At 36.8% G+C, this 22,335-nt stretch overlaps 1 protein-coding gene across 3 annotated transcripts in view; it reads left to right on the top strand.

Moving 5' to 3' along the window:
- The window catches only part of LOC127447918 (calcitonin gene-related peptide type 1 receptor), a 62,971-nt gene that overhangs the window by 27,864 nt on the left and 12,772 nt on the right, over positions 1–22,335 (top strand). For 2 of the 3 annotated variants that reach the window (XM_051710122.1, XM_051710123.1), the window contains exons 2-3: positions 20,955–21,041; positions 22,126–22,279. In XM_051710122.1, coding sequence (XP_051566082.1) covers positions 20,955–21,041; positions 22,126–22,279 — 241 coding nt within the window. Of the gene's footprint in view, positions 1–20,954; positions 21,989–22,125; positions 22,280–22,335 lie in introns of all 3 variants that reach the window. The other variant, XM_051710124.1, reaches the window with a different exon arrangement.

Raw genomic sequence — 22,335 nt, 5'->3', positions numbered from 1 at the left:
GGCTGAAGGTTTGCAGGTTTAAAAATAGGGGTGAATTTGATCACGCTCTCAGTATTATTTACATTGCTCCAAAGAGTCCTGGGAGCGCAGACTGGTGGCTTGCAGAGCAGAAGTCTTTCTGGTCCTGGGTTCATGGTCTGCAGAGGAAGTGGTCTCAAACCCTAGACACAGAACTGGCTGTCTGTACTCAGCAGGATGCCTTTGGGGATCTGCTATCAACACAACAGATGTTCTCCTAGTGACCTCTGAGATTGTTTCAGCTGTCTTGCTGTAATATAATGGAGATATGTTTGAATGCGTTTGGAAAAGTTTCCAAACAGTGTGGTAGATAGAAAGATCACAAGAGTATTGAGGTTCTGTTTCTGTGCTTTGAGAAACTCCTAATTGTATACACTGATCAGCCACAACATTAAAACCACCTGCCTAATATTGTGTAGGTCCCTCTCATGCCGCCAAAACAGCGCCAACCCGCATCTCAGAATCGCAATCTGTGATGCTATTCTACTCACTACAATTGTACAGAGCGGTTATCTGAGTTACTGTAGACTTTGTCAGTTCGAACCAGTCTGGCCATTCTCTGTTGACCTCTCTCATCAATTTCTGTAACTGCTGATCTCCTGGGATTTTCACGCACAATAGTCTCTAGAATTTACTCCGAATGGTGCCAAAACAAAAACATCAAGTGAGTGGAAGTTCTGTGGATGGAAATGTCTTGTTGATGAGAGAGGTCAACAGAGAATGGCCAGACTGATTCAAACTGACAAAGTCTACGGTAACTCACATAACCACTCTGTACAATTGTGGTGAGAAGAATAGCATCTAAGAATGCTATTCTGAGATGCGGGTTGGTGCTGTTTTGGTGGCACGAGGGGGACCTACACAAAATTAGGCAGGTGGTTTTAATGTTGTGGCTGATCGGTGTATGTGTTCCAGACAAGGCATGTGAAAGGAGAAAAGACAATTAAAATTGGCTTCATTTACTCATCCCCAGTTTTTTCCAAACTCGTATAACTTTGTTCTTTGGAACACAAAAGAAGATATTTATGGTAGAATGTCCAACATCACTCTCCTTCATACAATGCAATTTAAGGCTTTTCAGTGAATAACAGCTTACATTTCAATTCGTTGTCCTCACACAAAGCTATAATATGTCTTCAGAAGAGTTGGAATATAGTGCACAAGTCGTATGGACTTTGTACAAGTTGTTTGGTTCTTTTACTGTGTTTTTTGTCCTTCTTGGAGCTTGACTTGGTCACCATCAACTTTCATTGTATGGAAGACAACAATTTGGACTGACAGCAACTTGAAAGACAGCAACTGAACTTGGCAAGAAACGAGGGTGCATAAATGATAACATAATTTTCACTTTTGGGTTAACTCTCCTTTTAATAAGATGTGTTTTCTTAATTTATAGAAACTAGTGTGTTCCTGAACAATAGTGTAAAATCAGTATTTTAGTGCTGCATGTTAAACAAAAAGCTTCCTCCACTCCAGTGCAAGAGATCCTACATTATCTTGCATTCATCATCTGCGGTGCATGCTTTGAATAATTTATTTCCTATAAACTAGGTGAGAACGTTGCTTGTTTGGCTGCCATATCTTCACAGGATGTTCTTTGCTAACTTAGTTTCTCAGGTAGACTCTAAAAGTTACATTTTGCTTTTGGGAGGGGTTTTGGTTGACTAGTCCAGCAGGTAAATAGTCGGTATCTAGATTCTTTCTTATAACTTTCTATATTTTTAGCAGGGGTGCTTTAATTATCATGATGGCAGAGTGCTGTTCTTTAGCTGTTAAAAAAGTTTGCACTGTAAAACCCTTTTATATTCATCCCCTTTAAAGCACCAACGCTACAGCCATACACATAATATGGATATCTTGGGCAGTTGTGTCTCAAAATGCTTTTAGCCGGGGTTTTTTAAAACGTCCAAAGTGCAAAACCCTTAGTGTGTGCGTGCCACTGTTTTCTTATTTCTTTTACCCAAATGCAAAAGTTGTTGTCAATTTCCATTGTCCTTTTATTGTCTGTTGACTGTTTAAACAGACAATAAAAAAATTGCATTTAAAAGCCACTATAGGTACACAGTAAATCCCCATGAATGAACATATTATGATGTACAGATTTCAGATTTCATAGCACATGAATGTATCTTAATTTGTTTAGTGTGTAACCATCTCTCTATCATAATTATACTGCCAAAGAAACAATTGAATGTTTAATGTTGTAATATAGTAATATTGCATATTTCTGCATATTTCTTTCATCCCCATTATTATTAAAGCATCTTTTTGAGTTATATTAGGCAACTTATTATTTTTTGCAGTGCATAGATCTACTATTGTAGTATTACGGTTCACTTGCATTGTTTAAAAATGTATTGTCTTGAACTGAACTCAGACCATTAGATTCACCCACGCAGAAAAGCAGTGCTGAATCACTACTGACTTGAAATGTTCCTCCGCAAGTTGCTTGCAAATTTTAGGTTTTAACCACAGATGTCACTAGAGAGCACAACGTTACATAATGCAGCTTTCAGTCAGTTTAATTGACTATTCGTTTAAGCAACCCACAATTAGATTATTTTGAGAATATGTTGCCTTGCACATCGCTAGTATACTGTCATGACTAAATACTCTGAATATTCAGAACTACCAAATTATAATGTTCAAACTTTCCATCATAACATGCATCTGTGCCAAGATAGCTTTGAAGACACTTGAGAGCAAAATAAAAGAATAACTCTGGGGATAGATTATGCTTTGAGCCATAGGGGTTACTAGACCCTATTTAGGAGGGCTGCAGACCCCCTAAATTTCTGTGACTGCAATCAGCACGTAAATCTTTAAACAACAGCAACCGCAGAGTTGCATTGGTTTAAAGCATGAGACTGCTTTGGTGACTTTTCCCATCTAAAGACTGACTATAGCTTGAGCCAACAGCATTAGAGTGTGGTCTGTGAAGGAGTAAATAATTGGTTTGACCCACTGAGCGAACATTGCCCATTCATCCATTAGATTCATGAACAAGCGTAGATCAACACTTGAAATATTTTAGTTAGGTAATCTAATTTAACAAGGAGAAAAATGGGCTGGATGAATTAAAAGTGACTAATGACATTACAATGACATCAGGACATAATTAGTGCCTGACCGATATACCGGCCGGCCGATATTAGCCTTTCACCGATATATCGGATTTTACTGATATGTGCCGATATAAAAGCTTTTTTTCAGAACATATATTGCAGAAAACAATGCTTTAGAATTGGTGTCATTATGTAGTTTGTCCAGCAGAGCTCAGTAAGTGTCTCAGTAAGTTAACTAGTTTGTGAAATACATACTGGAAACTTAATAAACAATGACCCCATCATTTTCCCTTTTCAATATAACTAATATAACATTAACCTTGTCCCTGACAACCATGTCACTCATGTCTGTTTGCTGTTAGCCAGCTATAGTTTGTCAGTGCAGTAAGTAATGTAGCATATTGAAAGGTAAACATCAGTGCATTTTGTCTGTTGAGTGTTGATTTCATGCTATGTTGTTACCTAGTTGGTGAGACACAATGCTGGAAAGTAAACAACGTCTGTCTTTTATTCTCCATGACAACGAGCTTATAGCTAACTAGCTAATCACGTAGCTACTTTCATTGTTGTCAGCTGAGTGGAAGCTAATGTGTACACATGTATTCACCAAACTGTTTTGTTCAGGAGTCACAGTTTGGTACCCCCTTCAACCGAACAATTCCAGTTGTTGCATTTACAAAATGTAATATATAGAAGTCTGGTTTTCAACCGTTGAAAGTTTCCCCTGAACTTGTATAGCAGAATACGGTGTAACACCGCTGCCTTTCTCTTTATCTTGACTCAGCAGTATTAATATAGTCAGCATTTGACTGATACTAAACAGTACTAATGTTTAATTAGCTATTTATTTTATTTTTATTTTTATTTATTTTAATGGTCAGCATTTGACATACTAAACAGTAATACTGATGTTTATTTAGCTATTTATTTTATTTTTATTTATTCTTTATTTTAATGGTCAGCATTTGACTGATACTAAACTGTACTGATGTTTATTTAGCTGTTTATTTTATTTTTATTTATTCTTTATTTAAATGGTCAACAATTGACTTATACTAAACATACAGTACTGATGTTTATTAAGCTATTTATTGTATTTTTATTTATTCTTTATTTTCTCAGTGTTAATTTCTAGAATTTGTTGACAATGTATAATAATAATTTGAAATATTCTTTGATAAAAATATTTGTTTAAGAAAGCAGCCTTCTGAGTACCTTTGCATAGTCATATCGGTGCACAATCGGTGCACAATCCACATAGAAAAGATCTGTTTTCATTCCAGCTCAAAAATGAACTATTATCGGCCACCATATCGGTAATCTGTGAATTTTCCACCTCTAAAATCGGTATCGGTCTCAAAAATACCCTATCGGTCGGGCTCTAGACGTAATTAAGACATAATTATTTTAGGCTAATAATGTTGTCCTTTTTGCACAGCTTGATGGTCATGCTCAGCAGTTCACAAAATGATATGCTTTGTTGTCGTTTGCATTTAACACTCTGCTGAAGTCTCTTAGTAGACACGCAGATTTTAATAAATTGTAATTAGACTTGTTTCTATCCTGAACGAATCGGTGCTTTATCAATGGTTTAATGACTCACTCATACACACAAAAGATTCGGTGCCACTTACCAGCGTAAAAGTGTGATTTACAAAAATGGTCGAATGAACGAATAAGTGAACAAATCTGAACTAATCTTTTTTATTATTATTATTTCACCTTTATTTGACTTTGAAATAACTTTAATCAATAGAAGTTGCAAAATGTTGTTTTGTTCTATTATAAACACATTTTTTTTTTGTTAACAAATGGAATATATATATATATATATATATATATATATATATATATATATATATATATATATATATATATATATATATTCTTTGAATGGTTCTTTAAGTGGTTTCAGTCATTTTTATGACTTTATAAGCGATATTAGCTGGCTGTTGAATGATGTAAACACAGTTTAAAGTACAAAAACAAAACACTATCTGTGCAACAGAGTGAAATACATTAAATGCGCACATCTAATAGTGTCATTGGAGGCTGAGCCCCCATAAGATTGAAATCCTAGAATCTCCCCTTCTTTGAGCCCTGAAATAGCTGAAAATATTTATTTACTCTGGATGTGTTATTCTGGGGCAGTTTGTGATGGCTTTATTTTTAAATGTGTATTCTTGTAACTGTATATGACTGGCTTGGCCTCCTTGTTTTATTTCTGTTCTCCACAGGCTGTTTGTGTATCTGTTAGTCAGTAGCCAGTGCCACACTAGAGGACAGTATAATGACCGCCCCTGGGGCACTGCATGTCCAGCTGTACTATCTGTAGCAGGAAAGGGTGGTCCAGACCATATTACTGTGCATCAACACAAGCAGATTTGTTCAGGTAGTTAGGTGCAGTGTTCTGTAATGGCAATTTGGTGACCTGATTTGACAGAAATTGAATTGACACTAATCATGGTAGTAGCTTTCAATCTGAATAAAACATTCATACTCTACTACTATTTTATAGGCTACTCTTCATACTATTTGGCTCTATTTTAAGTTAAAGAGCTAGTGTATACATTAGGTTGTGTTGCAGTGCTTGTTTTCACAACCTCTCTTGTAAAGTCAAGCAGCAATCTAGACTAACCTGATGTTCAAGTTTGCACAAAGTCCAGATACAAGTTGAATGTTTTTTTTTTTTTAAAGAGAAATGGCTTCTTTTACACTGAACACTTTCACTGGAATTACTGTCAGTTTTGCTGCTGCATCCAGTAGACTTTTTTTTTTTAATTTTTTTTTTTATAGGCTACACATTTTGTATACAATAGTTTTTTGTTTTCTGTATTGAATAATGAAATAATGTGTAGTTAGAAGTTAGTCTTCTTTCTGAATGAGGTCTAAACTGATTAAGAAAAAAAACCCACTGGTATCGCATCGGTGCATTCCTAGTTTAGTCATACATGTTTGGAACAACATGATGGTGAGTAAATGATGACAGAATTATCATTTTTGAGTGAACTATTCCTTTAAATCTTTGTTTCAACAACCAACCCACATGTTGACCAACCCAGCGGGAAAAGTGGGTTGACCGTCACATGTGTTGTTGAGCATGTAATGGAATATTGTTTGTCAGGGACGTGGAAGGTTTCTGGGATCTCAGAGGATGACAAAGCTTGGCGTTTTCTCATGGGCTGTGCTACTATTCACCCACTCAGGTTTTTACACGACATGCCAAGACTACGCAAAGCACTCTGGAGCAGCTCTTTCTGTCACAGTATCGCCAGCAGTGTTTTCCAGCATCTGTATGACTTCATCATGATTTGCTCGTAAAGCTCAACATCTGGTTGTGCCCAAGGCAAGCTGTGAGCCAATATTAGCTAAATTCTCATGATGCTAATGTACATCAGCTGCAACCACAGAGAGGCAGAATCCACATGAGTGGAATCACATGAAAGGGTTTTATTAGAATTTGAGGTGCCATAAGAAAACAGAGGGATGGTATCAGTGTGTAAAGGAGTGAATAGCACCTGTAGCCTCTGGGCTGTTATGTGTGAATAAAGTGGCAGGTTACAGCTGGGAATGTGTTGTGCAAAGACAGCTGATGCCTTTTATCTTTACTCGAACATATTCAGGGGCGTCACTTTGCTTTACTGCTTTACATTTGTGCAAATATTTTAACATGATTTTTTGTAAATTATTGTTTTGATAAATGCAGTGTAGGCCTATTGCTCTTGAGATTGGGTTTTAGTAGAGCATTTGCACATTTCCCATTCAAAATTGTAAACAAGAATATGTTGCGTTTATGAATCCCTAGATAAACCACTCTCATTTACAATATGCAGTCAATTGTGCATTGATAAATATTTTAACTATTACATTTTATTAAAATGCTTAACATATTAGGAGCTAAATAATGGAGAAAGGAGTCTTGAAGGCTAAATCAGGTAAGGTTAGCCACTCATTGTTTTGTGTGAGACACGAGCCATGAAAAGACAAGCAGATAATAAATGTGAGTGTCTTACTCAAAAAGGAGAAATAATGAACACATTTTATCAAACTTTTCTTGACACTTTTCAGAATTGTTTTTAATGTTGAAATGCATTTAGACATAAATCTAGACAGAAGATTTGGTACTAAATGTTTATGTTTGGACTTAAAAGTGTTAGTTCACCCAAAAGTGAAAAATGTGTCATTATTTACTCACCTCAAGTTGTCCCAAACCTGGTATTTTCTTTCTGTGGAAAACAGATCACTGTATTTTTTCAGCAAATAACAACTTCAATTTCTGTCTTAAAAGCTATTGTATGGCTTCAGACCTCTTGGAACATGATTCATATGGACTATTGTTATGGTATGTTGTGGTGTTTTTGACAGCCATGGTCATAATGAACTGTCATTCTGTGGAGGACAGCAGCTTTAAGATTCTTCAGAATTTATCCTTTTGTGTTCTATGGAAAAAATACAGCATACAGATTTGGAATGACATGAGGGTGAGTAAATGATGACAGAATTAGCATTTTTTTGGGCGAACAATTTCTTGAAGATAACCATGAAAAATAATTTAAGTACAGATTGCTTCTCTTGAGTGCCCAGTTGCAATGTACTGTATGGACATACTGTATTTACTTTCAAAGCCATGCCACTAGTCTTTGCCTTGCATGTAGTTGAGTGATAAGACTTATCATTGCAGATAGGGCTGTGTGATATGGTAATATGGTGATATGTATTGTGGTGATGATATAAAGTGTCAGTTGATACAGATTTTGCTATGTCGTATCTATGTGCGCAACGTGGGTTTATCTATCAGGGGCATCAGGTGCACTACCTCTGGAGCACACAAGTGCGTGCATGTCCAGCAGGCTTCCCAATATTTACAGCAGAGCGCAGAGCGGAATCACTCATGGTACTTAATAATTTTTGACCCAGGAAAAACCCTGTCAAAACATCTCCATATAATGGAAGAACTCCCAAACAAGTCCAGAAAATCTTGAGAAGCTTGTTATTAAAACAGGTGCAACATGTTGTGTATATTCACAAAAAAGCCAACACAGATCAGAAAAATGTAATCTGCAAACTATCACACAACGATAATCAATAGTAAGCAATTTGTTCCCTATCTTTCACTCACTCGACATTGTGTCGATGTAGTGACACTAGGGGTCACTCTTGGGAGCCCAAGACACCTCTGGTCTTTGATAAAAGGCCAATGAAAATTGGCGAGTGGTATTTGCATACCACTCCCCTGGACATAAGGGTATAAAAGGAGTTGGTATGCAACCACTCATTCAGATTTTCTCTTCGGAGCCGAACGGTCATGCTCACTGAGCGGAATTCCCACGACTGTTCATTCACCTCTGCTGGATCTGACGGCGCATTTCAGCTACATTGGCACATCAACTGCCTCTAGTTGCTGGCAATTCTGCTCGCCCTGAGGAGGTTTCAGCCGTTGATCCAGGGCAAGCACGTGTTGGTTCGGACAGACAACATGGCAACGGTAACATATGTCAACCGTCAAGGTAGTCTGCGCTCCCGTTGTATGTCACAACTCGCCCGCCGTCTCCTCCTCTGGCGTCAGCAGCACGTCAAATCGCTGCGAGCCACTCACATCCCGGGCGACCTCAACACTGCAGCGGACGCGCTGTCACGGCAGGTTACCCTCAGGGGAGAGTGGAGACTCCACCCTCAGGTGGTCCAGCTGATCTGGAGTCGATTCGGACAGGCACAGGTAGACCTGTTTGCCTCCCAGGAATCCTCCCACCTCCCGCTCTGGTATGCCCTGACCGAGGCACCTCTCGGTATTGATGCGCTGGTACACAGCTGGCCCCCTGGACTGCGCAAATATGTGTTTCCCCCAGTGAGCCTACTTGCACAGACCCTGTGCAAGGTCAGGGAGGACGAGGAGCAGGTCGTCCTGGTAGCACCCTACTGGCCCACCCAGACGTGGTTCTCGGACCTCACGCTCCTCACGACAGCCGCCCCCTGGCGAATTCCCCTGAGGAAGGACCTTCTTTCTCAAGGATGGGGCATCATCTGGCACCCACGACCAGTCCTCTGGAATCTCCATGTCTGGCCTCTGGACGGGACGTGGAAGACCTAAGCCCTCCTGACTGCGCTCACTTCCATCAAGAGGGTAGAAAACCTGCAAGCGTTCTCTGTCAGCAAAACATGCCTGGAGTTCGGCTACTCTCACGTGATCCTGAGACCCCGACTGGGCTATGTGCCCAAGGTTCCCACAACCCCTTTTAGGGACCAGGTGGTGAACCTGCAAGCACTGCCCCAGGAAGAGGCAGACCCAGCCCTGACGTTGCTGTGTCCGGTGCACGCTTTACGCATCTGTTTCTCCTCGTGGTTGCTATAATGTGGTTTGTTCTCAGTGGGGCATGTGGTGAGTTGAGAGTGGATGTTGAGGGTGGATGTCTCCATGGCAACAAGCCACGTAATAAGATGCGCAGGTTGACGGTCTCAGATGCGGAAGCGAATCACTATGTGACCACAAGGATTTAAAAAAGCAGATTGGGAATTGGACATTCCAAACTGGGAGAAAAAGGTAAAAAAAATAAAAAATACTTTTTAAAAAAAATTGTCAGGGTACATTTGTTATTGCTAAAGCAGACTGCAACTCTGAACAGATAAACAGCATCTATGTATTGTTTTTCTATTTTGAAAGCATTGGCAAGCTGCTTAAAATATGTTCTTTTACATTTTTTTTCCACAATAAAATGTGCAATGAAATATGAAGTTATTTTGGGCAGTGAAATGTTTTGTTTATAATTTTATTATAGATTGGGTGACCAAACATTTATTACACAGGACAGTCCTGGTTTTTGGTAGGGTCACTGATTTTTTTCTTCTTAAATTAAATCTCCTCATTGTCCTTGTTGATTTGACGATACATTCAATCTAGTCTTCAGCAAGTCAGCTGCAATCTGACTGGTTACCATGGTGTTGACGTCATGCGCTCTATGTTGTCCTGTCAGTCAGCCCAAATGCCCAAAATAATGCAAAAATGTGTTTTCAGCAACGAGCTGAAAGAAGCCGATTCATGTCTTTACGCAACATGTGAAAATGTTAGCGGGGTGTTTTCCCCACGAGTTCTCCCCACGAGCACGGAGGTAAATCAGACAAGTGTCACATTCAGACAGCTACACTGCACATTTTACATAGTACAGGCACTCAAAGGAATATTCTGGGTTCAATACAAGTTAAGCTTAATCAACATTTGTGGCATAATGTTGATTACCACAAAAATTAATTTTGACTCGACCCTCCTTTTCTTTAAAAAAAAAGCATAAATCGGATATACAGTGAGGCACTTAAAATGGAAATGAATGCGGCCAATTTTAAACATTAAAATACTTACTGTTTCAAAAGTTTAGCCACAAGACGTAAAGGATATGCATGTAAACACGATTATAGTGTGATAAAATCACTTACTAACCTTTTCTGTGTAAAATTATAGCCAATTTTACAACTTATTTGCCCTGACAATGTAATGTCAACAAACCCTAAAACGACTGTAAAAATGACTATTTAAACAACTTTACAGCTCAAGTAATACATGAGTTTTAACAATAATTAATTTAAGTGCTTTTATAAAATTATAATCTTCACATTTCTTCCTTTTAAACTCTCCAAAATTGGCCACATTCACTTTCATTTTTCCCCATTCACTTCCATTGTACTGTAAGTACCTTACTGTGACAGATTTTTGCTTTTTTTTTTTTTTTTTAAAGAAAAGGAGGAACGAAATTATTTTTTTGTGATAATCAATATTATGTCACAAATGTTGTTGATTGAGGTTTCACTTTCTTTAGTTTATGTCTGAGTGGAGGGGAAAAAGCAGCAAATAACTGAAATGTCAACAGAACGCAATAAGAAGTGTGTTGAAGGACAGTTTTGTCTTCATACACCTAAAGCATATGCTTTCATTCTGAATCCACTTTGAAGTTTGTTCAGCAGGAAACTCATCAGAAAATATAGAGGTGTTATTGTTACATTTACATTGACAATTGTTTTCTTAGTTGTGAAAGTTAAAATAATCGTAAAATATTGATGTTGAGTTTACGTTACAATATGAATTCAGATTCATTCGGACTCAACTCGGACTCGGCCTGTTATGGACTCGGTCTTGAGTCTGACTTGGCCCCTTTTGGGACTCGGACTCGACTCGGACTCGATTGTTTAAAGACACGGACTTGACTGAGACTTGACCAAGGTGGACTTAAACCCAACACTACAATTACTCTAAAATGTGGAAAATAGTAATAATAAAGAATGAGGTTTGTGCCAAACTTTTTACTGGTAGTGTATAATAACTTTGTTGTAGAATTAATAATGTTAAGATCTCTTATTTGAATTCTACCCTCCGTAGTCTTATGTAAATAAACAGACTTCCTATGAGTGATCAATGAATGTATGATATAGTTGTGTTAATAAGTAACACACACCTTAATGTCTTATATATCCTGATGAGGTATTATGAGACAAATTGATCTTTTTGTCTATCGATTGCAATTGTGATAAGTTAACACACAAGCAAAAAAGTTTGAGTGCTCAGGCATTTATCAGCCTGCCAGCTTGCAGACAAGGAAATTGTGTCTTATTCTCTCATGAATAATGGTCCCAACATCATTGTATTAAAGGAAACATTATTGGATTTCTGTTTGGAAGAGTGAGGAAGGATGGACACGACTGGTCATCACTCAAAGGAGCGTGCGTCTACTTAGTCCTCGATGATTTCCTTTTCATTCAGAATTGTTATCCACTTTATGTGTCACAAGAAAGCATACTGGAAAAGAGAAATATTGCACTGACACCCTCTTCTTATTCACAACCCCAAAACTCACCTTTAGGGATAATTCACCTAAAAGTTACAATTCTTTCATCATTTGCTCAACCTCATGTTGTTTCACTCCAATATGAGTTTATTTCTACCGTGGAACACAAAAATGGACTTAAGGCAGAATGACAGCCTTAGTCACTGTTGACTTCAATTGTATGGATAAAATATGCAATGAAAGGTAATGGTGACTGAGGCTAACGTTCTGCCTAACATATTTTTTTTTTTTTTTTTTATGCTCCAAGGTGACAAGAAAGTCATGCAGGTTTGGAACAACATGAGAGTGAGTAAATGAAGACAGAATTTTTTTTTTTTTTTTTTTTTTTTTTTTTTTTGTGTGAACTATCCCTTTAAAGTATTTTGACAACTTGTTCACAACAGTAATAGTCCAGGGTTAAGTGTTATCATTATCATAATACAATCATAATATAATACCTTTGCCTTAATCTTGCAGAAGGAATGATTATTTTTTTCTCACTGTGGCCTTATCTTTCTGGAAGTATGAGAGTTAACGATTGCTGTGTTTCTTATTTTTAATCATAAATCAAATTAGTTATGCATTAGTTTCAGTGTTGGGTGTAATGAATTACTAAGTAATTAATTACTGTAATTAAATTACTTTTTCATTGAAAAAGTAAGGGATTATTCTTAATTTTTCAGCAATTTAATTACAGTTACTTATGATGTAATTGTGTTAAATACTGTATAGACTATAGAACAATTCTATATAAAATAGTGAATTTAAAATTGAAATTTAACATCTAATGTTAAAATGTATGTTTTCTAATTTAATGCAGCCTTAAATTTTTGGCCAGTTTATGAATAATTTATTTAATTTTATATGATTTATTTGAAAGAATTAAAAGAACAATTTCATGTCTATCCTTGTATTTTTCATCTGGTCGAGGTTGATAAGGGTTTTAGAAAGTAATAAATAATGAAATTACTTTTCAGACAGAGTAATTAGTACAGTAATCTAATTACACTGTAGAAAATGTAATTAGTAGTTAGTAATTAATTACTTTTTTTTTAGTAACTTACCCAACACTGATTAGTTCACATATTTAATTCCTTCAATGGCACTGAAGTACTCACATTGGAAGTGGGGTGGCCTTATCCAACTTCTCAACTTTTTTATCATATTTTATTTCATTACATTTTCTGAAATGGGCTTATTTATCATCAATTTACATTTCCACTAGGGATGGGGAAGATTACCCAAGTATTCAGAATTGATAGCAATGAAAAGACATAAATTCTGTGACTTGATTTTACACCAATCTAAGTCCACTAATAACTATACGCAAACATTTTGTGATTTATTATCATGCCGTTTTGAGCAGTACCTTCACCTTGCAGTATGATTGCTTAGAAGGGAGCGGCAAATTGCAGTTCAGGGTAACAGCGCTCAACACAGTATGGGCAGGATTAAAGGGCATGTATGAAGGTAAATCAGTTGCAAAACTCGAGCTTGTAGATTTGAATTTGAGAACTTGTACAATAAATATTTGTATTGGTAAGTTGAAATGTACACTCACAGCAATGATGTGAATACTTGAAAAATAAAAATATGAAGTTGAATGTTGCAATCTGCACTCACAGACAATAATCAAAAACCTGTGTTTTGAATTCAAAGTTATAGACAAATAGTCACAAATGTGTAAAATGACATTCACATAAATACAATGACAGACACAAACTTGTATTACATATTTACTTTTGTACTTATGCGCCAGAAAATCTAGCGCGCAGCCATCTTGTACATTTTGTCTCGGAACTTCCATTCTAGAGGTTCTATATAGATATCTATGGTGTTTATGTAAAAGTGTAATTAGATAGCAAAGTGGATTTACAGGTTATAGAGTTGTCATAAGCTATTATGAGTATTTTAAAGTGTTCAGGGGATGTCATAACAGCTGGAAGCTGAGCGGGGAGATTTTAAACCAAGAGTACTTCATTCATAAATACACAAGATCCTACCTTCAAGCTGTGGACGTACTGATGTGCCTCTGTGCTCATTAAACTCCAAGAGACAACACATAGTCATTAAAAATATCTCTGTATGACACCTGACCATTTTCTCATGTCATTTATCCATGGGGTTATAGTTAAGGTAAGCAGAGTTTTTGAGCGTTAAATCGGGACAGGGAAGGATTGACACTAGTGTTGGGTTTGAGTCCACCTTAGTTGAGTCTGAGTCAAGTCCGAGTCTTTAAACAATCGAGTCCGAGTCCAAATGGGGCCGAGTCGGACTCAAGACCGAGTCCATAACAGTCCGAGTCGTGTCTGAATGAATTTGTTCATGGATCTGAATTCAAATTGTAACCGTAAACTCAAAATCAATATTTTAACCTTATTTTAACCTTCACAACTAAGAAAAACTATTTGTCGATATAAACGCAGCAAAAACACCTGTGTTGCATTTCATATTCACATTTTTGATTAGTTTCTTGCTGAACAAGCTTCAAATTGGTTTCAGAATGAAAGCATATGCTTTAGGTGTATGAAGACAAAACTGTCCTTCAACACACTTCTTGTGTTGTGTTGACTTTTTCAATTATTTGTTGATTTTTCCCCTCCACTCAAACATAGACTAAAGAAAGTGAAAGCTGCGTTAGTCATTATTATTTAAATTTTAATTTAGTTTTTTTTTTCTACTTCATTTTCAATTTGTCCATTCAATTAATTTAGTTTTATCTAAAATGATGGGTGAAACACATGTAATGTAATTAATTAAATACATCCAGTGTGTTTAATACATTTAATAAATTGTAATTTAAAAAAAAATATATAATATTAAAACAATAATGCAGCTTGTGCGCGGGCGAGAGAGAGAAAGTACTTTGAAAGTGTGCGTGCTGGCGCTCTCAGCCAGAATCACACACAAGGACACATACACGTGAAAACGGATGCGCAGTATCAAATACACAGAATATATAATAGTACTAATTGTATAGAGCACATCTTTATTAAAACAAAGCTGGACATTTAGAGGCAATTTTGAAATCTTGGCCAGACGCTTTTTTCAGGTCTGAAAAAGAGGACGTGTCTGGTAAAAAGAGGATTTATGGCCACCCTATGTAATGTTATTTGTTTGCTTGTTTGTTTGTCATTGCATCACAAATGCCATGGAAAAAAATCCCGAGTCCTAAAGGCTCGAGACCGAGTGAAGTCCGAGTAAAAATGCATCTGAGTCCGTGACATGTCCATGTCCATTAAAATTGGACTCGAGTCCGAGTCTGAACTTGAGTACCCCAACTCTAGTTGACACTATATTTATACACGCATACACATGTGAAAGTGTATGTTTTGTTTATATTCCGTTTACAACAATTTTAATCACATTTAAGCCTCTAAAAAATGTAGGGTGACAAATTAATTTTAAAAAGTGCAATTGTAATTTTCTTTAATGTTGAACTTGCATGTGTAATAATGTGAGTTGTCACTGTTGGAAATTTCATATCAACTACATTTGAACACAAATTATTAACAATTTGAAATTAAGCAGAATTACAAGTATAACAATTAAATGCTTGTATTGGGAAAAAGTGCAGTGTATCATATCTGTCAGGAATCAGAATTTATCTGCCAGGCTCAATTTACCTCCGCGGGTGAAAAAAAACGAGTGACAGAAAAAATGCCTCACTAGCATTTTCACGTAGTAAAGGGGTGCTGTGTAGACTCATTAACTCTTGGTGAAAAATATTTTCTGTGCTCCCACACATAATCCATTTTTATCAACTCTTCTTAGTAGCTTCAATACAAACAGGAAGTTAGATGACAAAATTCGGAAGAGTGGATCACGGAAAAGGGGCGGGGCTGAATAAATTGTATAAACAGCCATATCAATGTCTGCTGGCATGATTACTATTCCAGTCAGTGAATTAAATATTTAAATAATTATAAAGTGAATATATATATATATATATATACTCAGCAAAAAAAGAAATGTCCCTTTTAAAGATAATTTTGTAAAAATCCAAATAACTTTACAGATCTTTATTATAAAGGGTTTAAACAATGTTTTCCATGCTTGTTCAATGAACCATAAACAATGAATGAACATGCACCTGTGGAATGGTCGTTAAGACACTAACAGCTTACAGACGGTAGGCAATTAAGGTCACAGTTATAAAAATGTAGGACACTAAAGAGACCTTTCTACTGACTCTGAAAAACACCAAAAGAAAGATGCAAATCTGGTGCAGTCCATGAGGAGATGCACTGAATTACTTAATGCAGCTGGTGGTCACACCAGATACTGACTGTTACTTTTGATTTTGACTCACAAACATTACTTTTGCAAATAGAAAGGATTAGAATAGAAGAACAGGGAGCCCTGCAACAGATGTCATGCCCCCCACTGAACATCGTGTCAGTGTGAGATTACATAATGAGACAGAAGCAATTGAGACAGCCTAAATAGATAGAAGAACTGTGGCGAATTCTCCAAGAAGCTTGGTCCATGTGTACCTAGGAGAATTGGTGCTGTTTTAAAGGCAAAAGTGGTCACACCAAATATTGATTTAGCTTTTTTTATGTTTACTGGACTTTGTATGACATTAAGTGATAAATGAAAACTATTTATGGCATTATTTTTGAAGACATCCTCACTATGCAACATTTTTCACAAGTGCCTAAAACTTTTGCACAGTACTGTATATGTTGAGAATATATGAATATCTGAAGGCAAACATGGCCGGTTTGTTTACTAAAATGTAATATCTTTCGAACAGAATTTAAGTAAAGGTGATGTTTAGTTTAAAAACACTTTATTTTGGCACACAACAGTGTTGTAGCTTTCATCTAATTCAAATGGATCACATAAGTTTTGTGGTCTTTGTGCAATTGATCCCGCTCTGCATCTCCTGTCACTGGAGCACAAATATCGGGAAGCCTGCTGGACTATCCAGAGATAGCGTGTGACATTCACTTGAAACACAGATGCGAGTGTCAGATGAGAAGCAAATTAAGCGCTTATGAAGAGCTTATCCTATCGCCCAGCCATACAATGGACATCCATCTGACACCATGTTTTAACCAGGTGTGATGTGATAAAGCAACAAGTAATAAAAAATACAGTATCTCTTGCATGTAAGGTTTTTGTCTTACCTGACAATTTCATTATTTTATTATGAAATCTAATTGGTCCAAAATTGTACTCTAAATATCACATATCTTCTGATTGGCTGTGATTGTATCACACAACTTGTTCCTTTTCCCCTGACCCCTAAGTAGTCAATTACTCAGTTTATTTATCTGTCAAGTGCTCAAAATGACCAAAATGTGGTAATTTCATACAATTTCAGATAATTTCCTCCATTGTGCTTGTATCAGCATGAAAAAAAAAAACCTGCTGTTTGTTCAAATAGTGCATACATAAGCAGAAGATAAAATAGTGTAGATATAAATAGAGTACCGATATCAGCGAGGCCAGTTTGCAGAATGGCTCACAAAGGCTCTTTGGCAGTAACCTGCATGTTTATTCCCTCAAATGGAAAAGTAAACATAGCATTATTTCAGCTACAGCCAATGACGCAGCAACACACTGTTCTTTCAGTGGCCCTGTGGGATCTGCCAGTTTCATGATGTGCTGCATTGTGTGTAACAGAACAACTGGTTTTCCAGTCTGTTTCTAATTTGCAATCCCCCGCCTCCACTTCTCTCCCGCTAGAGTGAGACGTGATACGATAAGAGTAAGTCCAAATAGACCTGAAGAAATGCCATACCCCCCATATGAGCAGTCAAGGGGCATTATTTTGTCATATCAGGGGTTTCAGAAACTTTAAGGAAAGGGGGTGTTACATACCAGAATGGAAATTGGTGTGTATGGACGGATTTGGGTGGTTTACGAGGGCATTTTTTTAGGTTACAAACTGGTAATTACAAAGGTATTATGCTATAAATGTGGTTTATGAGGACATTTCTAGTGTCCCCATTATTCAAATCGCTTTTTTTTTTTTTTTTTTTTTTTTTGTTGAAAATGTTAAAATGCAGAACGTTTTTGTGAGGGTTAGGTTTAGGGGCAGGGTTAGGGTTAGGGGAAAGAATCTATAGTTTGTACAGTATAAAAATCATTATGTCTATGGAGAGTCCTCATAAGTATAGCCGCACCAGTGTGTGTTTGTGTGTGTGTACCCACTTTATATTAGGTTTCTTTAACTACTGTGTACTTAAGCATTGGATACAATATGCCTCTTATGTAAATGTGTTGTTGCATTGTACTCACATTTAGATTACCTGTATTTAATTGCATCTCTATTTACACTGTTAACCCTAATCCTTCTACTAAACCTAACCGTACCTCAACCTCAGTAGCAGCAAATGTGAATCTTGTGAAAATTTTGCAGAACAACATGCAGTAAAACATTGTATTGTATGTATTTTAATGTTAGTACATGCTTGTTGAAGACACACACACACACACACACACACACACACACACACACATATATATATATATATATATATATATATATATACAGTCATGGGAAAAAGAAAGTACACTCTCCTTGAATTCTATGGTTTTACATATCAGGACATAATAAAAATCATCCGGTCCTTAGCAGGTCTTAAAATTAGGTAAATACAACCTCAGATGAACAACAACACATGACATATTACACAGTGTCATGATTTATTTAACAAAAATAAAGTCAAAATGGAGAATCCATGTGTGAAAATCTAAGTACACCCTTACTGCTTCCATAGGAATTAAGAGGCTAAGTAGTAGCCAGGTGCTGCTAATCAAATTTCCTTGATTAACTAATCATCAGCAAGTGTGACCACCTCTATAAAAGCTGAAGTTTTAGCAGTTTGCTGGTCTGGAGCATTCAGGTGTGTGTTAACACAATGCCAAGGAGGAAAGACATCAGCAATGATCTTAGAGAAGCAATTGTTGCTGCCCATCAGTCTGGGAAGGGTTATAAGGCCATTTCCTAACAATTTAAAGTTCATCATTCTACAGTAAGAAAGATTATTCACAAGTGGAAAATATCCAAGACAGTTGACAGTCTTCCCAGGAGTGGACGTTCCAGCAAATTCACCCCAAGGTCAGACTGTGCAATGCTCAGAGAAATTGCAAAAAACCCAAGAGTTACATCTCAGACTCTACAGGCCTCAGTTAACATGTTAAAAGTTCATGACAGTACAATTAGAAAAAGACTAAACAAGTATGGTTTGTTTGGAAGGGCTGCCAGGAAAAAGCCTCTTCTCTTTAAAAAGAATATGGCAGCACGGCTTAGGTTTGCAAAATTGCATCTGAACAAACCACAAGACTTCTGGAACAATGTCCTTTGGACAGACGAGACCAAAGTGGAGATGTTTGGCCATAATGTACAGCGCCACGTTTGGTGAAAACCAAACACAGCATATCATACCAGCAAACAGCTCATACCAACTGTCAAGCACGGTGGTGGAGGGGTGATGATTTGGGCTTGTTTTGCAGCCACAGGACCTGGGCACCTTGCAGTCATTGAGTCGACCATGAACTCCTCTGTATACCAAAGTATTCTAGAGTCAAATGTGAGGCCATCTGTCTGACAGCTAAAGCTTGGGCGAAATTGGGTCATGCAATAGGACAATGATCCCAAGCACACCAGCAAATCTACAACAGAATGTCTGAAAAAGAAAAGAATCAAGGTGTTGCAATGGCCCAGTCAAAGTCCAGACCTCAACTTGATTGAAATGCTGTTGCGGGACCTTAAGAGAACTGTGCATAAACGAATGCCCGCAAACCTCAATGAACTGAATCAACGTTGTAAAGAAGAGTGGGCCAAAATTCCTCCACAACGATGTGAGAGACTGATAAAGTCATACAGAAAACGATTACTTGAAGTTATTGCTGCTAAAGATCATTCTACAAGCTATTGAATCATAAGATGTACTTAGTTTTTCACACATGGCTTTTCCATTTTGGCTTAATTTTTGTTAAATAAATCAAGACATGGTGTAATATGTCATGTCATGTGTTGTTGTTCATCTGAGGTTGTATTTACCTTATTTTAAGACCTGCTAAGGACCAGATGATTTTTAATATGTCCTGATACGTAAAACTATAGAATTCAAGGAGGGTGTCCTTTCTTTTCCCCATGACTGTATACACACACACACACACACACACACACACACACACATATACACAGCATTTAAGAGCTGTCAGTCGATTACAAATTTTAATCAAATTTATTACATAAGATGCCAATTAATTAATCGAATTAATCACAAATAATCACATTTATAAATATTTGCTGAGAAAGGCAATAATTTAATATATAATTTTTGATCATTATAAATAGTTATAATTAAATAATAAGAAATATATATATATATATATATATATATATATATATATATATATATATATATATATATATATAACAGTTAGTCATTTTGCAAATGAATTCATCAATCTGTCTGAAATTGATTTATAATGAGGGCTTTTCTCAGCATCAATATACACATGCTTAAGATGAACACTTTTGGAGCATCTCACTTTGGTTGCATTGCGTCACTGACACAGTGTTTTTAGGTCGCTGTGTCAAGTTAAACGTAGTTTGAAACTTAGGAAAAGACATCTCGAGGTTCATGCATTTGAAATTGCGATCCGTCCAGCTGTTTGAATGCAAGAATACGCTCTCAGCTTGTGCTGTCGCTAGTGTCAAGCAAGACGAGTGTGGTTTGTGTATATATATATATATATATATATATATATATATATATATATATATATATATATATTAGGCTAATATATATTAGGCTAATATATATTAAAGCTAAAAGAATATTGAGATATTTTTAGCTATATCACTCAGTCCTACTTCCATATGTGATGATCAGTGCTACATGAACAACATTATGGATTTTTTTTAGCAGCTGAGTGTGTCCGGCTTGATTGATTTGTATGTGTATATGTTTGTGTGGGGTGTGAGTCTATGTTTGCAATAGGCTAGAACAGAAGACAAGTACTTCTGCTTGTGTCAATAACAGCCAAAGAGCCCTTATATCTGTGCAGTGTTTTATTGAATTTCTCTTCCTTGCAGATCAATAGTGGATCATTGGAAATGACAAAGAAGATAATAGCTAGCTGTTGGATGGTTTACCTGTTTCTGCTCGGATCTGTCACAGAGGTGAAAAAATTCCCAAAATACTTGCCATTTATAAGCATCTACATGATTTTGGAACCTTTTGTAGGTTAATGTCTTTGTCATCTCATGTTGACAGATTTAGCAAAACCGAAGGAGCTGCTAATGTGAAATACAGAATAGGAGATAGGGAGATTTGTTTTGATGTTAAGCACTATAATATTTGCATATAATTATGTATTATATTATGAGTGGCTTTAAAATGTGGATTAAGATGGTATGAGACAGGATTTTTACATTTTTTGATCTTGTGGGAAAACTTTAAATTAAAAAAAATTAAGGCAGTATTTTAATTTATATTTACCTATATCATAGAATGTTTAGTTTACATGACAGAATCTTCAGGGCTTTCACGTAGATGGGAATATCAGGGAATTTTAAAATTGTGATTTTCAGGACTGAAAAAATCATTGAAATTAAGAAAATCCTCAAAATGTCTGTGGTGAATATAAAGTTTTCTAGTTATGTTAATCAGTAAAATACTTAATTGACTAGAAATTGCTCTTTGTGAGTTCAATCTCTATAAAATGATTGCTAAAAATTTACAGTAATAATGAAGTCATGGGGGGGCCTGGGTAGCTCAGCGAGTATTGACGCTGACTACCACCCCTGAAGTCGCGAGTTCAAATCCAGGGCATGCTGTGTGACTCCAGCCAGGTCTCCTAAGCAACCAAATTAGCCCGGTTGCTAGGGAGGGTAGAGTCACATGGGGTAACCTTCTCGTGGTTGCTAAAATGTGGTTCTCGCTCTCGGTGGGGCACGTGGTGAGTTGTGCGCTCACGCTATTCTCCGCGGTAACGCGCTCAACAAGCCACATGATAAGATGCGAGGATTGACGGTCTCAGACACGGAGGCAACTGAGATTTGTGCTCCGCCACCCGGATTGAGGCGAGTCACTACGACACCACGAGGACTTAGAACGCAGAAAATGGGTAAATAAAAAATTAATGAAGTCATGGAAATTCATTGGTCAAAAGGTGTAGGAACCCTGAAGCTTGCCAACACTAGTTGCTTTTAAAATCAGACTTTACTTTATATAACATATACAGTATGTGCCTGTTGTATGTAGCTTATCGTTCTGGCCAGCCCTGAGGTGAACGAAAGCCAGCAACAACATCCTCAAAATGTGTACCATGACATTGGCGTGACCAGAAACAAGATTGTGACTGCACAGTTTGAGTGCTATCAGAAGATCATGAAGGACAACAATCCAGACAGAAGAGGTAAACACTCAACAGTGTAGTACAGTCATGACAAGACAGAGACAAAGAAAATGTAT

Source organism: Myxocyprinus asiaticus, chromosome 11 (genome assembly GCF_019703515.2).
Source record: "Myxocyprinus asiaticus isolate MX2 ecotype Aquarium Trade chromosome 11, UBuf_Myxa_2, whole genome shotgun sequence".
NCBI classification, from domain to species: domain Eukaryota; kingdom Metazoa; phylum Chordata; class Actinopteri; order Cypriniformes; family Catostomidae; genus Myxocyprinus; species Myxocyprinus asiaticus.
The sequence above is the reverse complement of the archived record's forward strand: the minus strand, read 5'-3'. Positions and strand labels throughout refer to the sequence as shown.